The 22685-nt window shown below is 34.4% G+C and overlaps 3 protein-coding genes across 8 annotated transcripts; 1 reads left to right on the top strand and 2 right to left on the bottom strand.

Moving 5' to 3' along the window:
• Positions 1 to 538: 538 nt before the first annotated feature.
• Positions 539 to 7417, bottom strand: LOC114411873 (protein IQ-DOMAIN 31-like). Of its 6 annotated transcripts, XM_028375597.1 has the most exons (9): positions 7267 to 7414; positions 7077 to 7166; positions 6898 to 6937; positions 5560 to 5660; positions 4587 to 4844; positions 3373 to 3576; positions 2895 to 2969; positions 1130 to 2237; positions 539 to 832 (listed from the first exon to the last, which is right to left on the bottom strand). In XM_028375597.1, the coding sequence occupies exons 4-9, from the start codon at positions 5644 to 5646 to the stop codon at positions 801 to 803; spliced, it is 1764 nt and encodes a 587-aa protein (XP_028231398.1). In that variant the 5' UTR covers positions 5647 to 5660; positions 6898 to 6937; positions 7077 to 7166; positions 7267 to 7414; the 3' UTR covers positions 539 to 800. The 6 variants fall into 6 exon arrangements, with proteins under 6 accessions (XP_028231398.1, XP_028231400.1, XP_028231402.1 ...); XM_028375599.1 differs by having other exon boundaries at positions 5563 to 5660; positions 7077 to 7417; XM_028375601.1 differs by having other exon boundaries at positions 4587 to 4841; positions 5563 to 5660; positions 7077 to 7414.
• Positions 7418 to 10941: 3524 nt separating this feature from the next.
• LOC114411875 lies at positions 10942 to 14030 on the top strand. The gene is made up of 6 exons (XM_028375602.1): positions 10942 to 11183; positions 11274 to 11382; positions 12403 to 12778; positions 12981 to 13464; positions 13557 to 13612; positions 13695 to 14030. The coding sequence occupies exons 1-6, from the start codon at positions 11144 to 11146 to the stop codon at positions 13737 to 13739; spliced, it is 1110 nt and encodes a 369-aa protein (XP_028231403.1). The 5' UTR covers positions 10942 to 11143; the 3' UTR covers positions 13740 to 14030.
• A 2099-nt stretch (positions 14031 to 16129) lies between these two features.
• On the bottom strand, positions 16130 to 22234 carry LOC114411878 (ubiquitin-conjugating enzyme E2 2). The gene is made up of 6 exons (XM_028375608.1): positions 22015 to 22234; positions 21412 to 21545; positions 21239 to 21264; positions 17860 to 17949; positions 17688 to 17776; positions 16130 to 16645 (listed from the first exon to the last, which is right to left on the bottom strand). Exons 2-6 carry the CDS (start codon positions 21534 to 21536, stop codon positions 16517 to 16519), a joined length of 459 nt encoding a protein of 152 aa, XP_028231409.1. The 5' UTR covers positions 21537 to 21545; positions 22015 to 22234; the 3' UTR covers positions 16130 to 16516.
• Positions 22235 to 22685: the final 451 nt, after the last annotated feature.

Raw genomic sequence — 22685 nt, forward strand, 5'->3', positions numbered from 1 at the left:
AAATGCAACACTCACTCAAATCAGGAATCAAAAAAAGAAAACCAGAAGAATTACGTGTCTGGTCATGCGGTGGACGTAATTTTCCACATCTAAATTGTAGCTTTTGCCATTTGACTTCATTTTATCCGATATCAGAAACCAAATATCTTAACAATCGCGGAAATCCTATGAACTGTGTCATTCTTAATTGGATGTAATGAATGCACTCCAATGGCCACCAATCCTCGACGTAACATTAGAGTAATTTGATTCCACACTCAAATCCACCATGCCTATTTCTAACAGCAAGCGTTTAACACGAAAGCGTACACTACTAGAACCTTTCAAAGATTTTGTCATCCTAGGTTGGTGAGAACTGAGAAGTCAACATAACAGAACAAGATGCTCTATCCTTGACGATAGGTTGTTGAAATCCCCAAAAACAAACATCTGCTAAGAAATGTAGCACGATTCTTGTTACCCGACCATACTCGGTCGAAATAGAGAAGTTCTCGGTAAAACGTGCCAAGGTAAGTGCCAATAACCAGACACTCAAAAGTACGAAAAACAATGCATAATATGGACAGCTCAGAAATCATGCTTAAAACATAATTAAATTTAGTTATAGTTGCATCATGCAAAACTAGAAACCTATAATGTACAAATCACCCTCAAAGCCCAAAATGCAGCAAATGAAGAAATAACCTGAATTCAAGCACACCTATAGTCCTATCCATTCAACAATTCTCATCAAAGATACATATAAACCACACACGGTTTCGCCCTCCTCATGTTCCTCCAGAACATCGGCCTTCCTCAAATTACCGCCTCCACTCTGCTTGAATTACCTTTCCTGGAAGACGAACAGACCCATTGATGAATATCAATCATGTAACAAAAGACAAACGCCAGAATTTAAATGATTCAAATTGAAATTTGGAAGATCACATCTGCTAGGTTGTTTTCCTGTAAATAAAAAGAACTGTACTGTTTTTCGGAATTTGAAATCTAGACTAGTTTGGCATGATTTAATCTAGCAATTCAGCTAACCAAGTAATTTTAAATACGTGAAATTATTGTGCAATATATTTAAACCGTCATACTTTTTGGGTGAATTTTCCAAACCACTATAGATAGAACTATATCATACCATTCCCATCTCTAGAAGATGATACAGTTCTGTCACTTCTGTGGCCACCTTTGCCACCTGATTGAACTGGTCTCTGTGTCCTAGGTGAAGGTGAATTAATTTTGCTGTTAGTTGAGGATGGCAGAGAATGTCGCCGAGTATGGTTGTTTCTTTCACTTCCATCCTGTCCAAATCTTGGGGATCCTTGTGCCCTCAACTTTGCCTTTGCAGATTCAGTTGCTGCCATGTAACTCGGTAATGTTGGACTATTCTGTATACCATTCTCTGCACGTTCCTGCTTTGCTACAATTGAGGCTTTTTGGTTTGGTTTCTGGTTTTCACTGCCTATTTGATCTTCCTTGTGACTCAAATCTCCATTTGTTAAGTGAGAATTTTCATCTTTACAAATAGGCTCTGGTAAATCTATGGGCTCATTTTTTACTTCGTCAGAAACAGAAATGTTTTTATCTTTAGTTGTAATCTCAGTCAATGGTTTTGATTCCACAGTCACTTGATAACTGCTTGGTGTGTCAGACACCTCCTTACTAACTGAAAGTCTTGGAGTAGTTTCTATATCTGGCACACTGGAAACAGTTAATATTGCTTCCTTCTTGATCTTCTCATTAGAACTAATGACCTCTTGCTCTGAAACAGCAAGGCATGAGGTAACTGTTACCTTTTCCAAATGATCCTTTGGCATTTCGGATTCAACTTCTGACGGAACAGCATTCTCAACAACTGGGTTATAAACCTTTCTCAAGTTACGTTTAATCTTTTCAAGCTCACTTTGTGGGTTTTCCTGCACATGAGGATCTGAGGATTGGTTTGAAATTTTCCTTGTGTTTCGTTTTGGTTTTTCAAATTCAGGATTTGCTTGCACTGGGACCGAGTCAAAACTTGCAGTAGGAAGCTTCCTGTTGATTCGTTTTGACTTGCTCACATGAGTATCTCCAACTGAAATATTGCCATGCTTTCTCTGAGACTTAGTATCTCGAATTTTCTTGGGTTGGGGAACTGGTTTCCAAAAGTGAGATGCTGACCAGCGCTCCAACCAACTTAGGACTGAATTTGGATCGCCGGGAACATATTGCAACCGCAGCGCCATTATTGTAGTTGACGAAGTAAGAAGCTGGAACAGCAAACCAACATTATCACATGGCCAAGTTAACTGACAGATCAAAAGGACAAATTGTAATAGAACTATAGAAGTACATGCTCTAGATTATTGACACAGTAATATAAATTGGAGGGGGGGGGGGGGGACCATATCCACCCATAAATTTTAGAGTTAAGATTACCGTACAACTTAAATTAAACCAAGGTAGAAACTTGAAAAGCCCTTACTTTCTCAATTTACGGACCAGTTTGAAATAAGCGCTTATTTTAATATAAAATAAGCAGCTTTCTGTTTTTTTAGTGTTTGTCTAAATTGCTTCTGCTTAAAAAAAAACAGTTTTATGCTTATTTTAAGAAGCACATCCTATCTGCTTCTTAAAAAAGCACTTATTTTAAAGTTGTTTTTTTAAGTTTAAACAAACTCACCCTAAGATCACCTTATTGAATTAGAGAAATGACTTATAATTAAGGGTGTTTTTGTAAAAATAACAATTGCATGAAACGTTTTAGATTGATTCATATAAAAAGGACCAAACAATTTTTAATTTGGTTCTTATAAAGGGGATCAGAGGGAGTATACTTACTGTGTATTCTAGAATGAAACTTATACAGAATAAGCAGCAAGACATAAAAACTGAACTTAACACATACATGGTGTAATGTAAGTTACCTTCCGAATGAAAGCATTTGCAGACAGCTTGGTAATTTTCGTGAACATAGCATTTGGCTTGACAAGCTTGCCATCCTAAAGGTACAACACATTGAGAAGGAAAATAATTAAAAGTAGCAGCAGTTAAAAAATATTATGCATGCAATCTCCCTCACCTACTCTCATCCTTGACATGAGAACACTCAGAAACTTGGAAGTTCTCTAACAATAACTAACTGGTGCACTACCCAACAACCAAAAGAAACTCATTAGAAATTTCACAAATTGTTTAATAGAGATTGTTAGACTTGTAGTTTGAAAAAAAAAAAAAACTTGATGAAGACAATCCTACTAGCCTGTATAACTTGACCATGGCAACCAGGCACATTTATCACTAGCATACTTTTCCCCAAAAAAGGAGGTTTAATCAGAAGAAAACCAAAAACAACATGATGAACTAATGATAACTTATTGAGAATACAATTTTTGAAAAAATTACCAGAGGGTTCAATATATTGGACTTCTCATGGATTTCAGATCCAACATTAGACTGTCTAACTATTCCTCCACGAACAAGTGCTTGAAACTTGACAATACCATACATTGAGCATAATGTAACAACAGCTTGTCTCCTAACCAAGTGCCCACGGATGAGTGCTTGCAACCTTATTATTCCTTTTAGAGCCCTAAATGCTCTCCGAGCCTTCATGAAAGACACTCCCATTAGTTGGGGAATTATATCAAATATTTCTACTTATAAAAAATAAATAAGTCATACAATCAAAACTTGACAAAGATAGTTCAAATAAGTCAAGGAATTGTTTATATGCCAAGTATTGCCAACCTTTCCTGGACATACTTATCAATCATCAATTTATTAGAGACAGAAGCGATGACAAACTTAAGAAAACAACAAATTTGCAGATGTAATATGGTTTCCATAAAGAGTATCATAACAGCAGGAACCACCAAATCAGGCAGAGTTTGAGCCTGTTGCTTAAAATTAATAAAATAAAAAAAGCTTTTTCAAAAAGTGTTTTTTAAGATGCAAATAGGATTTGGTGCTTGAGAAAAACAGAAAAGAACTTTTTTTAAGTAAAAGCAGTTTAAAAAACACACCAGAAAAGCAGAAAACTGCTTATTTTATTTTAAAAAACACTTTTGTAAACAAATAAGTTTAAACAAACAAACCATTTTATCTTCAAGAAAACAATTTTTCAAATAATTATAAAAGGAAAGATATTATTAACTTAGTTTATTTTAGAGAAAATGAACAAAGTTGCAACATAGACTTGGCAGCTTCCCTCAACAAATAAACATGTCAGACAGTCAGAGTCTCAGATCAATTTTATAAAATAAGATCCGAAATTTGGAAGAAAAAAATGGGGACAGGGAAAGACAAATTAAGTCTCCAGGGATTATAACTCTAAATGTCACACTGATCTTCAAGGTGGAGCTCTAATAATAATTAACATTAAATCCTCTAAACCTCTTCATTTTTTGATCCACCAAAGCCTCCAAGTCAGATGTTAACATAATTTACAATCATAGCAGAAAATCAATTCCACTCATTTACTATTCTTTTGCAGTACAGATTAAAACATATTTTTCATATTTACAGTTCAATTTTGTTTTAAAACTAAAGGACACATACAATTTCATCAGTGAAGTGTTTTTAATCAGTAAAGTATTCAATAAAACAGAGTTGTATACCAAATAACCCCTGAAAGCAGCTTGTGCCTTTGTAGCTGCTTCCTCCAGCCTCATTTTCTCTGGATCTAGTGCAGCATCTTCATTAATTGATCCCACTGTGTCTATTTCTTGATTCCCGGGTAAAACATTTTCTGCTTCTTTATTTTCCAGCTCTGGATCTTCCTCATGTCTGGCAATAGTATCGGAGGTTGGTTCTAAAGCCAAACCAGTTTCTGGCACCTTGGAGGTAACTACTACTCCTTTTTGATTAACAAGCTTCTAAATGAAATTATAGCAAACCAAGTCAGGTATTTCACAACAGAAGGGGAAGATCATATCAAAATACTATCATCTTTGTTAAGAAAAATGAGTTTAACACTGATGCTTTCAACAACATAACAGTTAACAATTTATAATTCATGTGTAAATTTAGGTTATTTGCAATTTTTGCTAAGTGCTAACAAGGTCAGCACAGGGCAAAAATAGTAACAAATGTTAAGCCCAGGACAACAGCACCAAACCAGAATGTATCATTTAAATATTTAATGCAAAACAGAATATGTGTTCTCTCCTTCCTGCCTTTATTCTCTCAATCCATGAAAACATTTGATTAACAATTCTGATGATGCAATTTGCATTAAAATTTAAAGGAAAAGGAATGCTAGCAACACACTCTTTTTAACACACCCTCTCCTATTGGTTGAAATTTGATGGAAATCACAAAATTCTGTAGATCTCACACTTCTTATTCAATGAACCTCATTCATGATTTTGCAGTTTTCACTAAATTTTACTATCCAATAAAAGAGGGAGTAGAAAGAGTGCATTAGAGAGTGTTTTGCATTTCTCTAGAAGAAAAATAAAGTTGGCTATTTATGTCGTGTAAAAAATGATATAATTTGAAAGCATATTTGTGACTGCATTCATGAAATATGAATATTGATTAACATTGACCAGAGTTGTGATGTTGCCTTAAGTATCATAATATTACTACTACCTCTCTGCCTTTTGAAATATTTGATTTAGATGACTTTTTCCCGAACAGTACAGTTTTGATCCATTTTCCTGGTGACTTCCCCATCGTGAGATCGGGACCTGTAACAGAAGAAGGTAAAACTAATTTCTCAATTGATCCTACGACTACTGTTTAATATTTGTAAATTAGTAAATAGAAAAGTAATTAATCCTGAAAACATGCAAGATGCCTGCTTTGCAGCTTAACTAGATCACCAAATTCAATTAACTATACTTAATGCAACTAAAGAAAAAGTGAACTCTTCATTTCCTTTAATTAGCCAAGCATATTGGTGGGATAAATTCTTGAAACTAGTATGTCCTCCATTGCTGGTAAGCTAAAGTATTCAGAAAAACAAAATGCTGTGATTTTCAAAAGGACTAGTTTTTAGGAGTTCAGGAAAGGAGATCTCATTAAATTTATAGTAATATTGAACTAATACCTTAAGAAACACGTCAAGGATAACATAGAACTTTAAACAAAAGTGCATCTGGTGATGCCTTCTCATAAAATTTAATTATGCTAAGAAAATAACTTTGGTAACTTTTTTTTCCTTTAGGCAATACTTTTATGTGAAACCGAACAACAGCTTTTTCTTCCATGAGGATACTGTTAGTCTCAGAATAAATAGCTTTCCTAATCAAAAAAGAAAAACCATTAATGAATATGTAATTAACAATAGAAAAATATATTTTCCCTACTAAAAATCAAGTATTATCAACAACTTATGATGACATAATTAATGACCAATCAACTATCAACAGTAAATAGACATAGACATCATGGCATCATGCACAATTAATACCATCTTTTCTCTAATGCAATAATACAGCACCAAAAAAATGGTATCATATCTATATCCTTTTTAATGTGATGCACCATCACTCATTGACTTTTTCGTAACCTCCACCGCAAAACCGCTACTAGGAAAACAGAAGTGCTATATGCCACCGACAATAATAGCGTACGGAAATGAAATGATGAGACAAATCACAATGCAAATTACGTTCGATCTCTCGAACTCCTCCGACTCCTACTCCTACCCGTTGAGTTCTGATTAAGCACAACAAATACGACGAATTCACTAAAAATAGAAATTAAAACATTTCGCTTAAAATGCCGCAACACTGGAGAACGTAACAAAGAACTGCAAAAAAACTTAAGTTTAAAATGCAAAAATATAGAAACCCTAGAATCAGTCAATCCACAAGATCTGCTACAAGCAAGAACTAGCATGCACTGAACATTGCTCAGTCCTTGAATCAGTGCATGAAATTGGTGTTAACAAGCTAGAGTGAAGCTAGATCTGAGGATTACCTGACCAATGTGGAACGTCTTCACCTCAAATCTACCATTCCTGAGAACCAGAACCAAACAATGAGATTACAAAATTAAAATAATTATTTATTTCCTCATTTGCTTTTGTTTAACAGAGCGAGAAGAGGAATATATGGAGTGAACAAGAGTAGAGAGAGAAACACAAGAAGGTTGTGTACCATGGAAGAGACAGATAGAGAGAGAGAGAAAGACATTGATCTAAAGCTGCATAAATTTTGTAGTTGCTTTGTTTGTTGCTCTCTGTAAAACTGTGCTAGCTGGATCAGTGAAATTTGAAAAAACAAAAATATCTGAATGGAAACTGAAAAGGTTGGATAATTTGTAGGGGATTCTCAAGGTGTCACTCACGCTCACGTTGCATGATTTACAACCCTCGTTTTTACCGTCTGATGCAATGACTTGATGCGGTTTGAATCTTGACCATAGTGAATGGTTCAATCGAAGGGTGAGGAAAAAGGAAGTGGGTGTGATTTAAAAGGGGTTGTTTCTGGGGGAGTCCCAGTGCAGTTACTTCAAAACCAAGTGTTTCCAGTTTCTTTAATCTTTATTCCGAAGCATACCGAAAAGACGCTTACGCGTTCACGCGCGAAATCGCGTTTGGGGAAGTTGAGCCGTTGGTGGAATGAGATGGACGGCGGAGATGGAAGCGCGTGGCGAGAGGTATGGGAGCCACGCTGGCAGGATAGTGTGGTCGATTGCGTCGAGTGTGCGACAAAGAGAAACATGGAGGATGTAGGCGACGGTAGTGTAGTGCAGTTACTGACCCCACCTTATTACTCTCCCGTATTTGTGCCGGTTTTGTATTTAAGGGCGGGCATAGGTGTTCTTTAGTAAACTTTAATTTATTTAAATTGAAGTTTATTTTTAATCAATGTTTATTTTAATTTTTAAATGTGGTTTTTTTTATTAAACTTACTGAAGTAGAATTTTAGATTTAATTTAAAATCATAACTAAAAACATTATAATGTCTGTATTTTTCTCCCCAAGATGCATTTTCCTTTATTAGGAATCTACTTCTTTGGTCCCTTTCTCTAGAAATAAAAAAGAGTATAACGTGGAGATATTACTTTTTCAAAAATAAAACACACTCAAAAATAATTATTTTATTATCTTTTAACAAGGAATAGATTTTCTGAATCTTCTATTCCAAACATAAACCAATATAACTTCAAACTAGCATCCTCTTGGATTTGACAAATCTTCAATTTTTTGTCCTTCTAAAAAAGCAGTTGACATCATTAGTTCAATCTTAATGTCATTTATAGTTTCGTCCATTGGTTGTTATAGGTCTATATCATCTATGTAGTAAGAAAATCTCAACAAGCAAATTAATCCTACAAAATCTTAGTTGAATGGAGTGAGTAGGTTTCATGATTATTCTCTAATAATTATTTGAAAGTGTTTGGCAATGTGTAATAATTCCATTAACAAAGGCTTTTTTTACTTGAGTTTAGCTAAAAAAAGAAATAAGGTATGACATGATTGAAGGGATTTTTTATTTATTTCAATGCATAATAATAAATTTTAATTACTAAATGCAAAAAGAAAGAATATTACTTTGAGAGTAAAAATATAATTAACTTCTCTCTTGGATTCTTAAATATGAGTTTAAGCTTAATTCAATTCCAAAAGCTAGTTTAAGGAGTAAGGATTATCCCTCACTCTTGTATACTCTTATTTACTTTTATCTTTAATCGATGTGGAACTTAAATTTTTTTCAATACACCCTTCACGTCTAATACTTATTGGGCTTAGTGCATAATTAACATGGTATGTGACCATTTGAATTAATTTTGTATATGTTCTAATACCATCTTAAATTCTTTTGAGTTTGTGTCTAACTCAACCCAAAAAGTTAATTCTAAGGGTGAGAGATTATTTCTCACTTATATACTCTAACTTGACTTTTTTTTTAGTCGATGTGAAATTTAGATTTTTCCCTATACTTTCAAATTTATCCAAACATACTTAATGTAAAAATAATGGCTAAAAGAAAAGGTTAATATAATGAATTTTATCCTCTCAATTGTCACTTAAAACAAAAAGTAAGAATAAAAGATCGGTTCTTAAAAAAACTAAAATTGATGGGATGTATTCAGTTAAGAATGCCTTTTATCCTTGATGAATAGTCAGTTGCAAGTTGATGAGGACTGGTCCTGTATTTGGAAAGCTGGAAGCTCCTTCGAGGATGAAACTTTTCCTTTGGAGGATCTGTCGAGATGTTATACCCACGAGGATGAGACTTAAAGATAAAGGCATTGATTGTCCTTCAACTTGTGCTCACTCAGAGGATGGATTAAAAAATTTGTGACACTTTCTCACTAGTGGAAAGAGTTAGTTGTGTTGGCAAGAGTTAGGCTTGAGACATAGAGAATTAATTCATTGTTGGACCATTGTCATTCGGCTAAGGAGATCGTATAGGGTATATGGAAAGAAACAAATGAAAAGCTTTGGGAGAATATAAGCAAACCCTTGAGGATTGGCAAGTTTCTAAGCCAAAACGAGGCACGATTGTTGCTCAGTTAACTGATGTTGTTGTGGTTAAGTGGAAGGCTCCTCAAGATGGAATCGCTAAATGCAGCATAGATGTTGCATTTCATAAACATATTATGTGTGTTTGTGGCTTCTGAAAATTCACAACAATTTTTGTTCTGAATTGTTACCAAACACACACTAACACAACCAGATGGGTTATGTGTAGTAGTAATCCCAGTGGTGAATTTGTGGCAGCAAGATTTGTGTGGAAGGAACCTTGATTCTAGGTTCTCGAGGGTGAGACACTGGGCCTACTTCAAGTAATGCAGTAGATGGTTAGCCTTGGTCTGACTAAGGTGATATTTGAGTTGGACTGTAAGTTGGTGGTGGATAGGGTAAAAAACATGTTTAAGGATGATTCTGAAGTAGGGGTAATGATTACTCACTGTAGGAACTTACTCTCTTTATCCAAACTTTTCAGTTGACTTTGTCAAAAGACAAAGATAAGCGAAAATGGTGGTCCATTCACTTGCTTGGACATCAACATGATATGCTAGTCTTGTTGATTATCATCACATACATGAGGGTATTTATCATTTTATCATAAATAAAATAAAACTAACGAAACTATTGTAAAATAACAAATTTAACTCTTACCCAAACAAACAAAAAATGTGTAGAAATAGACATATATTGAGAAAAAATAACTTAATAAACTAAAAATAACACAAGAAAAAAAAACTTACAGGTAAACATTCATCAAGTACAAAATAAACATAATAATAAATATGATAATAATATATTGTAGTAATATAAAATTTAATTTTTAAAATTTATTTTATATATTTTTTGTATTTCATATAGTTAGTGTTAAAAATTTATAATATGTTATTTTGAATAAATTTTAACACAAAACACGAAATAGAAAAATAGAAATGCGGACAGAGATATACATCAAATGCATTTATGTTTCCGCTAATAATAATAATAATAATTGTAATGTATGTGGTTAATGAGTTTTAATAGTCTGAATGTAATAGGATGAACTTTAGTTTATGTTAAAAGGGTGTGTATAATAAGACTTAGTTGTGAAATGAAGAAATTCTTAGAGTTATAAACTCTCCCTTAATTTTAAAGTATTTGAAACAATACAAATGTTCTTTTTTCTATTCTCTTTTTTCTCTCATAGAAAACTCATTTTTTAAGATTTGAGAACTTGGTTGTCTTGATCAAAGAATTTTTTTTTCTTTTTTTAGTGTTCATTAGTTGTCTCCTAATGTGATGAATTTTTATCATATTATTTATGTTTGTGTATATAATAATTACATTTCTCTATATCATTATATTATTGGCATGCATATGATATACAAGAATCATATTAAACTAATATTAGTATATACACGCTAATTATGAAATATGAATAAAAAATATATTAATTTTACTAAAAAAATATAAAATAAAAATACAAATACACGCTATATTTCTGGTAGTCCTCGTCTAATGGAGAAGGTGTTAATATGCAAACTGGAAAGCAGTTTTTGACCACTTTGCCAAAGCCTCTCTCTCTTCCACGTCATCATCTCATCCGTAACACCAAATTTTGAGTTTTCCGTTCGTATTTTTCCCGCTCCCCGGCTCCTCGTGTTTTTATGATTCCATTCAAACATAAAAACGTAGCAAGAGCAGTTACAAAGCAACAGAAACATTCGATTAGTGTTGCTTTTTCAATTTCAGATTCAGAAGGAGACGATGGAAGAACCCGTGAAGGAACAGCAGCCCCTCTCTGCTGGTACTCTCTCTAACTCTCACCCTATTTGACTGAATCTGTTTATTCATTTATTTATGCGTGTAACTGAATTGTGTGCTTCTGTTTTTTCAGGGAACTCTGCGAGACCCAAGCTTCAGAGATACGCGCTTCGTTCCTCCTCTAAATCCAAGGAAAACAAGCCAGACGCACCTGATCGCTCCATTTCTTCTGAATCTAAACGGTACCACTTTTTTTACGTTTTGTTGTTATGGGATTTGGAGGAACTTGATTTGTAATATAAATTTTGAAATATTGAGGTTCACCAAAAGTTATTAGCACAAGTGGTTTGGCATTTGAGTTCTTAACTAAGGTTTGGTGTTCAATCTTCGGCTTGGGTATGGAGTCACAGCGGGAGGTACCACTTTATCCTAAAATGGGCCGACCCGTTGGGAGATGATTAGTTGGGTGCCAAATAAGAAGTCCCAGATACATCTGGTTACCCAAAAAGATATTGAAGTTTGATCTTACTAATTCGGCTTTTCATATGGATGGAATTCTCTGCACCAACATGGATTACAGAACATGTGATTCAGTGTGTGTTTTTGCTTCTTTTGTTTAAAGTTTTCATTTGCTCCCTATATGTGAAACTTATTTAGGAATAAGTCTTGTATGAAAAAAAAAATTAGTTAGCGACTTTACACGCTTTTATTAGTACACCTTGGTTTATGTTGTTACTATGTTTCTTGAGTTAAATAGTTAAGTTTTGGTCAGTTGTGAGTTGTGACTAAAGCTTTTTTTTTTATGTACAAGACTGATTTTTAAATTTTAAATTAGTACTATCACTTATAGGGACTAAATGATTAGTTCAAAGTTTCATTTCCGAAGAGGTTGCAAATTTTGTATATTCTGTTCTGGAAGTTCAGGCCTTAAAATTCTCTAATTTGAATGCCGATGTTCCATGGTTTTATCTAGCCCATGCTTTTGAATTAGGACCAAATTTTGTTGGAACTTCGAAAGCTACATATAAAAGAAAAACAAACAATTTGGGATCTCCGAATATTCTACTAGTTCTAATGACGATATCTGTCTGCACTCTTATATCTCGCGCTACTTCTAAGTTCTGACATTAATTACAGTACTTTTTAATTGCTTTGCTGTTTGCACTGTCTCCTCACAAGGCAACATGAAACAAGTGGCTTTTGTGATTGTGAGATGTGAAATTGGAGTACATATGTTAAAAACCTCTCACTTTCATTTTCAGGGGGTTAAGTACTCCCCGTCTAAGCAGAAGTGTATGTGGTCTTGATTTCTCTGGCAACAAGGACAAGTCTACTAGTGCTAAACCACCAAGAAGGCTCTCCAATCCTGTGAAAGCATCTCCCACTCCAAACCTAAAGTTGGTTGGTAACATTACCCCAATCTCAGAGAGCAGAACAATGAGGTCTGGTAATGTCCAAGGGTCTCAAAGCAGAAGCCAGACACCCGCTTCTGAAATTTCAAGAACATCAAGCCGAATGAAGTTCAATCTCTTATCTTCCTCTTCATATTGGCTAAACCAGATCAAGCTCTCTGAGTCTGCTGACAAGCACTCAGTTTCACTTGGATTCTTCAAACTTGCCTCGGAGGCAAGATGTGAGGTAACACCGTGAATTCATATTCATATTCATATTCATAGGCAATACAAATACAGAAACACACACATTTATTATTAATTCACTTGTCTTCCATACTATCTTTATGGACTGCAGCAGTTAGCACTATCCTTGGCCTTAATTTTTTGCTGAGTAATTGAACCCTTTTCCCTTTCATGACTCTTTGGTTCAACATCATCAACCATAGCCGTTTCAGAAGATGAAAGATGAGCTAAAGTCTTATGTGCAACGACATCAGCTTGCTGAACTTGGAGAAGTGAAAGAACTGCTTCAAAGCTATGACATTGCAGAAAATATAGAGCAGCCACAAGTGTCTGAAAGCATTACACAGGTGCCAGAGGAAGGAACTGGATCCTCCGATGATGAAGAAGTGCACTGCAGTTCTTCGTCCACCATGGACACTGCAAAACTGAAGCCTGAACCCTTGGACACTGAATCCACTGAACCTGCTCCTGTTAAAATAGAGTCAACCAAGAAGGAAACTAGCCAAAAGAATAACCACCCCGGATCCAGGTTGAGAGAAAATCTCAAGAACTCTGCAAATTCAAGACCTGCTTCTGACAGTGGGAGTTCTAGATTGGTTAAAAAATCAGAAAAGCCAACTACGCAACAAACTAATAAGGAAAAAAGCGAGGTCAAGAAACAAGGAAAGAAATCTGATGTTATAAAAGGCAAGAATGCAGCAAATTTTCAATTTTGATACTGATGATTGTTTTTTAGTCCAGCTAGTCTAACAACGTTTCATGATTATTTTTTTTCACAGCTCCAATTAGCCCCACACATGCTGAAGATAATGCACAGGGAAACAAAGAAAATATGGTAAGTTCACTATGAAAGTGCAATTTTTACAAAGTTGCGAAAAAGCTTATATGGCTAACACATTGCTTCTCTCACGTTGTAGGATGTTCAGACCCCTGATGAGATGATTTTGACAGAAGTCGCGTAAACAAGCTTTGCAGATCTGAATTTTTTTCACAAAGCTTTGTCTACAGTGTTTTATGTGTGTGCAGTTATCCTCTCTACAGGAAAACAGATGAAACATGAAAATTGTTTTCTCACCGTTTGCTGTCCAAGGCTGCATTACATCTCTTTTTATCAGTTGGCAATAGATATATATTTTGTGCTTGTGTCTTAATGTTTAATTGTTAATCAAACCAAACTGTACGGAATATTCTGGTTTATCTTGTCTATAGGTGCTTTTATAATATATGCAAAGACAAATAGATTTCTGACATAATTTGCATGTTTCGTAATTATTTATTCACACACACACACACACACATATATATATATATGCAGATTTCAACCTTTTTTATTTTTTATTCTTTTTAACATGTTAAATTACATGTTTGAATCGGAACATGATACCATCATATATGATAAGGTGGTCCAAACTGAGAATATTTTAACCTGAATTTTTTATCAGAAAATTCGTGTTTACTGATATCTTCTTGACTGATGTGTTTCAAATTATTGAAGTTGAACATAACACCAATTCAATATAAAAAAAGAGAAGAAAATTGGTGTTTTACTTATCAATATCTCTTAGTACTGTTTGGGTTTAGGATTGTACACACCTTGTGATGCATTCCTAGCTTGGATGCTAATAAAAAAATTGCCTTTCAAAAAAAAAATTATCAATATCTTCCATAAAAAAAAATCAATATCTCTTCATGGTGCTAACTCTATCTTTATGTATAAATTGGATTAGAAATGGTATCTTCTTAAATTGAGGTTTTTAAAATTGGATTAGATAATTTATTGAATGGCAGCTAATTGTCAAATGTTAAGTTAGCTACTAATAGTCAATTTCTCCTTATTATTTTATAATTTGATAATAATAACTGGATAAGGAGAATAAAATAATTTGAGTTTAATTTATGTTGTTAATTTACTTTTTTAACTAAGATATGACTTTTGAATGGTTATTATATAAAGTTAACAAACTTATTAACCTGCCATTCATTATAATATATAATAATCAAGTAATGTGTAAACTACTGTCATTATATTCCGTTTGGTAAGAAGTAGCATTTTATGTTATGGCATTCCTAGAAGTGAACCATCGTTGATATATGTTTTTTTAAGTTTTTTTTAACATGAATAAATGTTTTAATTTTAAAAGATAAGAATATTTTTATCATTAACTTAAAACTATAACATATTTCAAATAATTTTTTTAATAAATATATTCTTAAATTTTTACTTTAATTATTTATTTAAAGTAAAAAATGTAATTCTTTTTTATGGATTTGTACTTTAATTGTCATGTCCAAAAAAATACCTTTCTAACTGCATTATTTATGCAACAACATATTTTATGGTATTAATAATTATAACAAGATATTATTTTAATTATAAGAGAAAATTTCACCTTTAGTTAGTTAATTAATATCTGTAACATTTTTTTATATTGTTAATTATTATAGTTAACGATAATAATTAAAGAATTAAAAAATAAAAAAATGATTATTGATAAGATAAAATTGCATGTTTAATTTTATAATTATTAAATAATTATATTGAAGATAATAATTACCAAAAATATATTTAATATTTTTGTTTTTGAATTAAAATAAATTTAAAAACATTCTCAAGAATTAAAATTATTTATCAAATAATATTTCCTTAAATTACATTTCCGAAAATATAACAAATCTGTGAAACAAATGTCCTGAGACTTCTAATTGGCATTCAACCGGGATTCTCAAACAATTTAGTGTTTCTCCACAACTTGCGGGATTCTCAAACAATTTAGTGTTTCTCCACAACTTGCGACCATATTTTCCACCTATTATTCATTCAATTTGATCAACTGCATGTTTGATCCCTAATTTGAATTGATTAGTACTAACATTTTGATCAAGAATTAAACTTACATACAATTCCTTATGCGATTTTAGTGTTGACCTCCAATTGAAATTTAAGTTTCACTACAGTAATTGGTGTAAATTTTTAATGAAAACTTTTTAATCATGTAAATTATTAAAATAAAACTCTAATTCTAATTAAAGAATAATACAAAGAACACTTAAAAAAAACTTCCCAATTTTATCCTTTGATTAAACCTGTGCTTGAAAAATAGAGCACAGACCCCTGTTTAGCAACCCCCCTCCATCTTTCACATGATAAATACTATAGTACAGAACTTCAGCCCCATAGTATTTGTCATATAAATTATTCCCCCGTATGTTCCCGTCTAACCTATGCTTCCTCCAGTAATATGCCATCAGTAAAGACATTTATCATGTAAATTCCTATCTATACGAAACTAAATCTGTAAATCATATAAGAAAGCAAAAGTTTTTCTGGCGAGTATTAGTGCACTCTGTCATAGCATCGTAGTATGATCAAATCATCTCATTCATAGGCAGTACGTCAAGTCACAACAAAAAGGTTGAAAGCAAGATCCTAGATGCAATGTGACAACGAAACCATAGAAATTGAAGCTAGTTTAACAAATCCTTGTGATCGTAACCAATTCAGAAAACTACAACTTATACATTGTGTTGACAACAACTTGGTGCAAATTGACAGGATTCTATAATACATGAACTGACATGGACAATGCATAAACTACAATGAATTAAAGATGAGATGATCCTAACATTCAGAAGAGTAAGGAATGCGGCATAAAATTCAGTAAGTTGGCACAATGATTCTTATTCCAGCAGTGCAATCTAATTCATGACTTCAAAGGCCCACAAGCATGCGAAGATAAGCTTAGTCAGCTGTCCAACTTTGCTCCACAATTTCTCTCACTCTTCGATTGTACTCACGCTTGTTCTCACTAAACATTCGAGCTGCTTCTGAGTTTGCAGGAGAATTTGGGTTGGGATCACAAAGCAATGACTGCCACAGAGTAATAATTACCTTTCAGAAAATAATTATAACATGCTGACTACTATACACCATGAATACAAGTAAAACAACTGATATATGTGCCAATGATGGCCTTGTAGCATAGTGGTAGTAGCACACAATTTTCCGGGAAGCACCTTATACCAGTTCAATTCCCATTCTCCGATGAGTTCTAATACTCACATTTAGCCCATCCTTCACATCCCCTCACCATGTCTTAGGAGTTAGGACATCCCTCTTAACAAGAATGAACCCCTCCCCCCCCCCCCCCCCCCCCCAAAACAAAAATATGAGGAAAAGAAATACAACAAGCATCTATCTATGATTCTGTGAATTTTATTAGCAAAATAATCCATTAAGACAAGTCTACAAACAGGAGGATCCGAAATCCTTCTAAAGCTAGTATGCATGAAAGTAGAAAAAGTGAAAATACATCATATCTGAACAACAACGCAGTTTCTTAGCAAGTCAGACCTAAAAAAACTCTTAGCCCCTTATCCCCACAAACAAGGAAGCTAAGATAAGAAAACCAGCCTGTTCTATAAAAGGTGTTACAAATTTCAAGGCTTGAAATTCTAGAAATACACTACAACTGAACTGACAGTAAATGAGATCAAACATTTAACAAGACAATGATAATATTTTACAAAATTCATGTTCAGAATTGCATACTCCAAACTGTTGAAAATGCAAAATTTAATGGTGAAAAAGGGAAAGCCAAGTTAACATTACAAATGAATCAAGACATGAATCAGCAAACAGAATGGGACATTTTACAACAAAAGCAATGCCTTTAAGTAGCTAACTCTTCTATAGATAAAAAAAGCATAAATAATTTGAAGAGCCACAGGATCCTGCATTAATTTGTGTAAAATGAAGGTGTGGCCATGCATAGGTCGACGCAAACAAACTAAACCTCAAGTGTAGAGTTAATTATGTAAAAATATATGTGCATACTATCTTCATTTGTAATATACTAAAGAAGGAATGAAAAGATATGTAGAATTGTTGACTATACTATACAAGATAATACCTGGATAGAAGTGAGTATAGCAGCTACATCATATATAGGACTCCACTGGTTTTGTAATATATCCAAACAAATACTTCCATCCGCATAAACTTCCAAGAGTAGAAAAATGACATTAGTAGCTACATAGGTAATTTACGGATAGGAAGATTAATCTTTTCCACCTAAAACTTACTGTTTGGATGAAACATTCGAGAGACAAATCGTACAGTTGGTGGCTTGTTTGGATAATCCTCAGTAAATTGGAGAGTCAACTTAAACGTGCCTGGATAACTCAAAATATGTAGACATTATGGTGATAATGTTCAGAGAAAAAATATGACTCCCAAGTACATACATAAAGATTATCTGACTATGAGCATCCAATTTTCATTTAACTTTTCAAAACCATAATACAGCTTCAAGAGGAAAAAATTATATCTCTCGCAAAAGTAAACACAATCACTGACACAAACACAAGAACAACAAAAATCTTATTCCGTCACGTCATCACCTCTAACAGAAACATAAGAGTCATCACCTCTAACAGAAACATAAGACAATATACAACAACAACAATAACGCCTTATCCCACTAGGTGGGGTCGGCTACATGGATCAACTTCCGCCATAATGTTCTATCAAGTACCATACTTCTATCCAAATCATTAAGTTCGAGATCCTTTTTGATAACCTCTCTTATAGTCTTTTTGGGTCTTCCTCTGCCTCGAATTGTTTGTCTTCTCTCCATCTGGTCTACTCTCCTCACTACAGAGTCTACCGGTCTTCTCTCTACATGCCCAAACCACCTAAGTCTATTTTCCACCATCTTCTCTACAATAGGCGCTACTCCAACCCTCTCTCTAATAGTTTCGTTTCTAATTTTATCCTGTCGAGTCTTACCACACATCCACCGCAACATCCTCATCTCTGCTACACCTACTTTATTCTCATGTTGGCTCTTGACCGCCCAACATTCTGTTCCGTACAAAATTGCCGGTCTTACCGCAGTCCGATAAAACTTTCCCTTTAGCTTGATCGGTACCTTTGCATCACATAACACCCCCGATGCTTTTCTCCATTTCATCCATCCTGCTTGAATGCGATGATTCACATCCCCTTGAATTTCCCCATCATCCTGTATTACAGACCCAAGATATTTAAACCGTGTGACTTGAGGGATAATATGGTCTCCTATTTTCACCTCTGAGTTAGAAACCCTCCTTCTTTTGTTGAACTTACATTCCATATACTCCGATTTGCTTCTGTTTAGGCGAAAGCCATGTGTTTCTAGAGCTCGTCTCCAAGTTTCCAACCTCTCATTCAACTCCTCCCTCGACTCTCCAAGGAGGACTATGTCATCTGCAAAAAGCATGCATCTCGGCGCTATCTCTTGGATTTGTTCCGTGAGGACATCCAGAATTAAGGTAAAAAGGTAGGGGCTAAGGGTTGACCCTTGATGCAAACCAATTGTGATGGGAAAATCGTCTGACTCTCCACCCTGTGTCCTAACACTAGTCGATACCCTATCATACATATCTTGGATAGCTCGAATATATGCAACCCTAACCCCTTTCTTCTCTAGAGCTTTCCACAAAATCTCTCTAGGCACTCTATCATACGCTTTCTCCAAGTCAATAAAAATCAAGTGCAAGTCTTGTTGGGCCATGCGATATTGCTCCATCACCCGCCGTAATAAATAAATCGCTTTCATGGTCGACCTTCCCGGCATGAAACCAAATTGATTCTCAGTAACTTGAGTCTCCTTTCTTAATCTCCGTTCGATCACTCTTTCCCATAATTTCATGGTATGACTCATGAGCTTGATTCCTCTATAATTTGCACAATTTTGTATATCCCCCTTGTTCTTATAGATTGGCACTAACGTGCTTCTCCTCCATTCCTCCGGCATGCGTTTTGACCTCATAATTTCGTTAAAGAGTTCGGTGAGCCACTCAAGACCTCTATCTCCAAGAGTTTTCCACACTTCAATAGGTATGTTGTCTGGCCCCACCGCCTTACCGTTACTCATTCTTTTCAACGCTTCCTTTACTTCCTGTTTCTGAATCCGACGATAATACTTATAGTTCCGGTCCTCTTCTCTTGTGTCTAGACTGCTAGAGTCATATCCATATCCATCATTAAATAAGTTGTGGAAATACGCCTTCCACCTTTCCTTGATATCTTTTTCATGCACTAAGACTTTGCCTTCTTCATCCTTAACACACTTTACTTGATCCAAATCTCTAGTCTTCCTCTCTCTACCCTTAGCAAGCCTATATATAGATCTTTCTCCGTCCCTGGTTCCTAGAGCTTGGTATAGTCCGTCAAAAGCTTGGGCTCTTGCCTCACTCACCGCCTTTTTGGTTTCATTTCTAGCTATCTTATACTTATCCCAAGTTTCAGAATTTCTACACCTAGACCACTCCTTGAAACACTCCTTTTTTACTCTAACTTTGCTCTGAACATTTTCATTCCACCACCACGATTCTTTACCCCTAGGTCCAAAACCTCTAGATTCACCCAACGTCTCTTTAGCCACTTTAATAATCTCTTGGGACATCTTGTTCCACCTATCATTTGCACTTCCTTGTGATTGTCCACACCATCCCTCCCATATCTTTTGTTGGAAGATTCCTTGTCTTTCACCCTTCAAGTGCCACCATTTGATCCTTGGTGCTACCATAGGACTTCTTCTCTTTGCCCTATCTCTAATTCTTACATCCATAACCAAAACTCTATGTTGGGTAGTCAAGCTCTCTCCCGGGATAACTTTACAGTTCAAGCAATACTTCCTATCAGACTTCCTGATAAGGAAGAAATCTATCTGAGAACATGTCCCTCCACTTTTGTAAGTGATAAGATGTTCCTCTCTTTTCTTAAACCATGTATTGGCTATAGAAAGATCCAAAGCCTCCGAAAACTCCAAGATGGATTTACCCTCCCCATTCATCTCCCCTAGGCCAAAACCCCCATGCACCCCCTCAAAACCTCTAGCCACGCTACCTACATGTCCATTGAGATCCCCTCCTAGGAAAACTTTCTCTCCTTGGGGTATATCCTGAAGTACCCCTTCTAGATCCTCCCAAAATTTTACCTTAAAGTGTTCTGCTAACCCAACCTGAGGTGCGTACCCACTAATAACATTAAAAGTGTTCTTACATAAGACAATATAATAGATAGAAATTAGAATTAATACTGCCATATCAGAAACCAAAAAGAAAACAATAATATCAACAAAAACCAATTCTTTACTCATTGGAGACCAACAACAAAAGAGAGAAGTAAAACAAAATACCATCAACCCCCCAAGCAACATCTACATGCCAATTCTAAAGAAATTCTCAATTTTAAGATAATTTAGAAACTTGTCGAGAGCTTCCCAAAATCTTTTAAAGGATGGAAGTGATATGACATTCTTTGCAACATAATCCTAATACCACCTACAAAGCATGTTCATGTAATATTAACAGAATCATTAAAATTGCATGCAATGTACAGGATGGCTAAATAACTGAGTTGACATGTATCAAAATTGTTTCCAAAATAGGAGCCATGGTAAAAAGACAAACTCACCTCCATCCCATGGAGTATCATCAGGACTGCAATCCAAAGCAGACAAGAAAGCAGAAATTGCTTATCCATCCATACTTACACAAAGTGTGGGAAAAAATAAAATAATAGCAGTATGACTATATTATTCAAGTAAGCAGAATAGTTTCTCTTTATCCAATTTCAATTCAACTCACCCAAATATGACAGCGTTCCACAGCATTATGTTGTTATCCTGAGGTGCCCCGCTGATTCCTGCAGGCGGGTCTTGTTGCAGCCTCTTGAAATCTCTCATGAGCCTCTTCCTAGCAGGAGTCGACATTGATATCACCTAGAAAAACCAACAGCCACAAAGAGAAAACGGAAATAACTTCAATTTTCTATTAAAAAACTATTAAGAAGCATAACCAACAGGTCAATTCAGATTCCAACACAGACTAAAGACGTGGAAAATGAGGGGTAACACTAAGAACACATTTGAAGATATAATTCAAGAATTTAACTTGCAAAATTTTCACAATCATCCTAGGGCAACAACTCACGCCAAATTTAGAAAAAAGAAATAAATTTTTCACTAATCTCACACCACAGCTTCATCCGCAACACAACAACAAACCCCAAAATCAAAAAACAGTGGGAATTTCCAAGAAACATTGAAAAAAGGGGGCTTTGATGTAGATCCACCCTCTGTAGCAATCATCAATAATTCAGGTCATAAAAAACGAAAATTCGAACAAAAAAGACAACAAAATTAACAAATAAAAAAAATATAATTGAAAATGGAGAAAAAATTGAGTCACCCGTTGTGTGTGTGTGAGTTAGGAATGAGGTAGTGAAAGGAAAACGCAAGAGCATTCAAAGGATGGAGGGTTTGCGTTTGTGGGTGTGGGATCGAAACCAGTGGCGGCAGAGAAAAAGGCTATTGCTTCGATCTTACGAATTCATTCTCAGAATTTAGAAGCGTGGTGTAATTGAGTCGGGGTCTAATCACCCTTCCCCAAACAACGCTTAAAATATCATATATAATTTGGTGGTGGAATCTTTTTTTTAGGAAAATACTAATACATATCTTTAATATACATATAGGACATGGAAAAAAATATAGATATTATAGATGATATGTGATGGAGAGAAAAAAGAGACAAAGATAAATGATATATGTTGAATACCTGTTTAACTCACTTGATTGAAATTAAATGGGTTTTAATTATTATAAATTTTTTAGGTATTTGTATTCATTGTTATAGATTAAAAATAAAGTGAATTTTGATGTAATATTAAAATAAAAAATGTGTGTAAATCAAAATATCATTGCTTGGAATGCTGTACTTATATCTACTATTGCCCTCCAAGAAAGTATTAAATAAAAATATATATTTGATAAATAGAATATAATTAGTATGAAAGTTTTACAAAATATTTAAAATCATTCATATATTTTTCCAAAAAAAAAAACTATTTTACGAGGTTT

Source organism: Glycine soja, chromosome 5 (assembly GCF_004193775.1).
Source record: "Glycine soja cultivar W05 chromosome 5, ASM419377v2, whole genome shotgun sequence".
NCBI classification, from domain to species: Eukaryota; Viridiplantae; Streptophyta; class Magnoliopsida; order Fabales; family Fabaceae; genus Glycine; species Glycine soja.

Bases quoted from the DNA above. Each gene is read 5' to 3' on its own strand.
- LOC114411878 (XM_028375608.1), bottom strand. From the start codon at position 21,536: ATGTCGACTCCTGCTAGGAAGAGGCTCATGAGAGATTTCAAGAGGCTG. The intron at 17,777-17,859 runs GTAAGTTTTAGG...TACTCTTGGAAG, and splicing joins TCGAATGTTTCATCCAAACA to TTTATGCGGATGGAAGTATT. The intron at 16,646-17,687 runs GTATTATCTTGT...ACTCTGTGGCAG, and splicing joins CTATACTCACTTCTATCCAG to TCATTGCTTTGTGATCCCAA.
- LOC114411873 (XM_028375597.1), bottom strand. From the start codon at position 5,646: ATGGGGAAGTCACCAGGAAAATGGATCAAAACTGTACTGTTCGGGAAA. The intron at 4,845-5,559 runs GTAGTAATATTA...AATTTCATTTAG, and splicing joins TTTCAAAAGGCAGAGAGGTA to AAGCTTGTTAATCAAAAAGG. The intron at 2,238-2,894 runs GTAACTTACATT...TTGCTGTTCCAG, and splicing joins CAAATGCTTTCATTCGGAAG to CTTCTTACTTCGTCAACTAC.
- LOC114411875 (XM_028375602.1), top strand. From the start codon at position 11,144: ATGGAAGAACCCGTGAAGGAACAGCAGCCCCTCTCTGCTG. The intron at 11,184-11,273 runs GTACTCTCTCTA...CTGTTTTTTCAG, and splicing joins ACAGCAGCCCCTCTCTGCTG to GGAACTCTGCGAGACCCAAG. The intron at 13,613-13,694 runs GTAAGTTCACTA...CTCACGTTGTAG, and splicing joins AGGGAAACAAAGAAAATATG to GATGTTCAGACCCCTGATGA.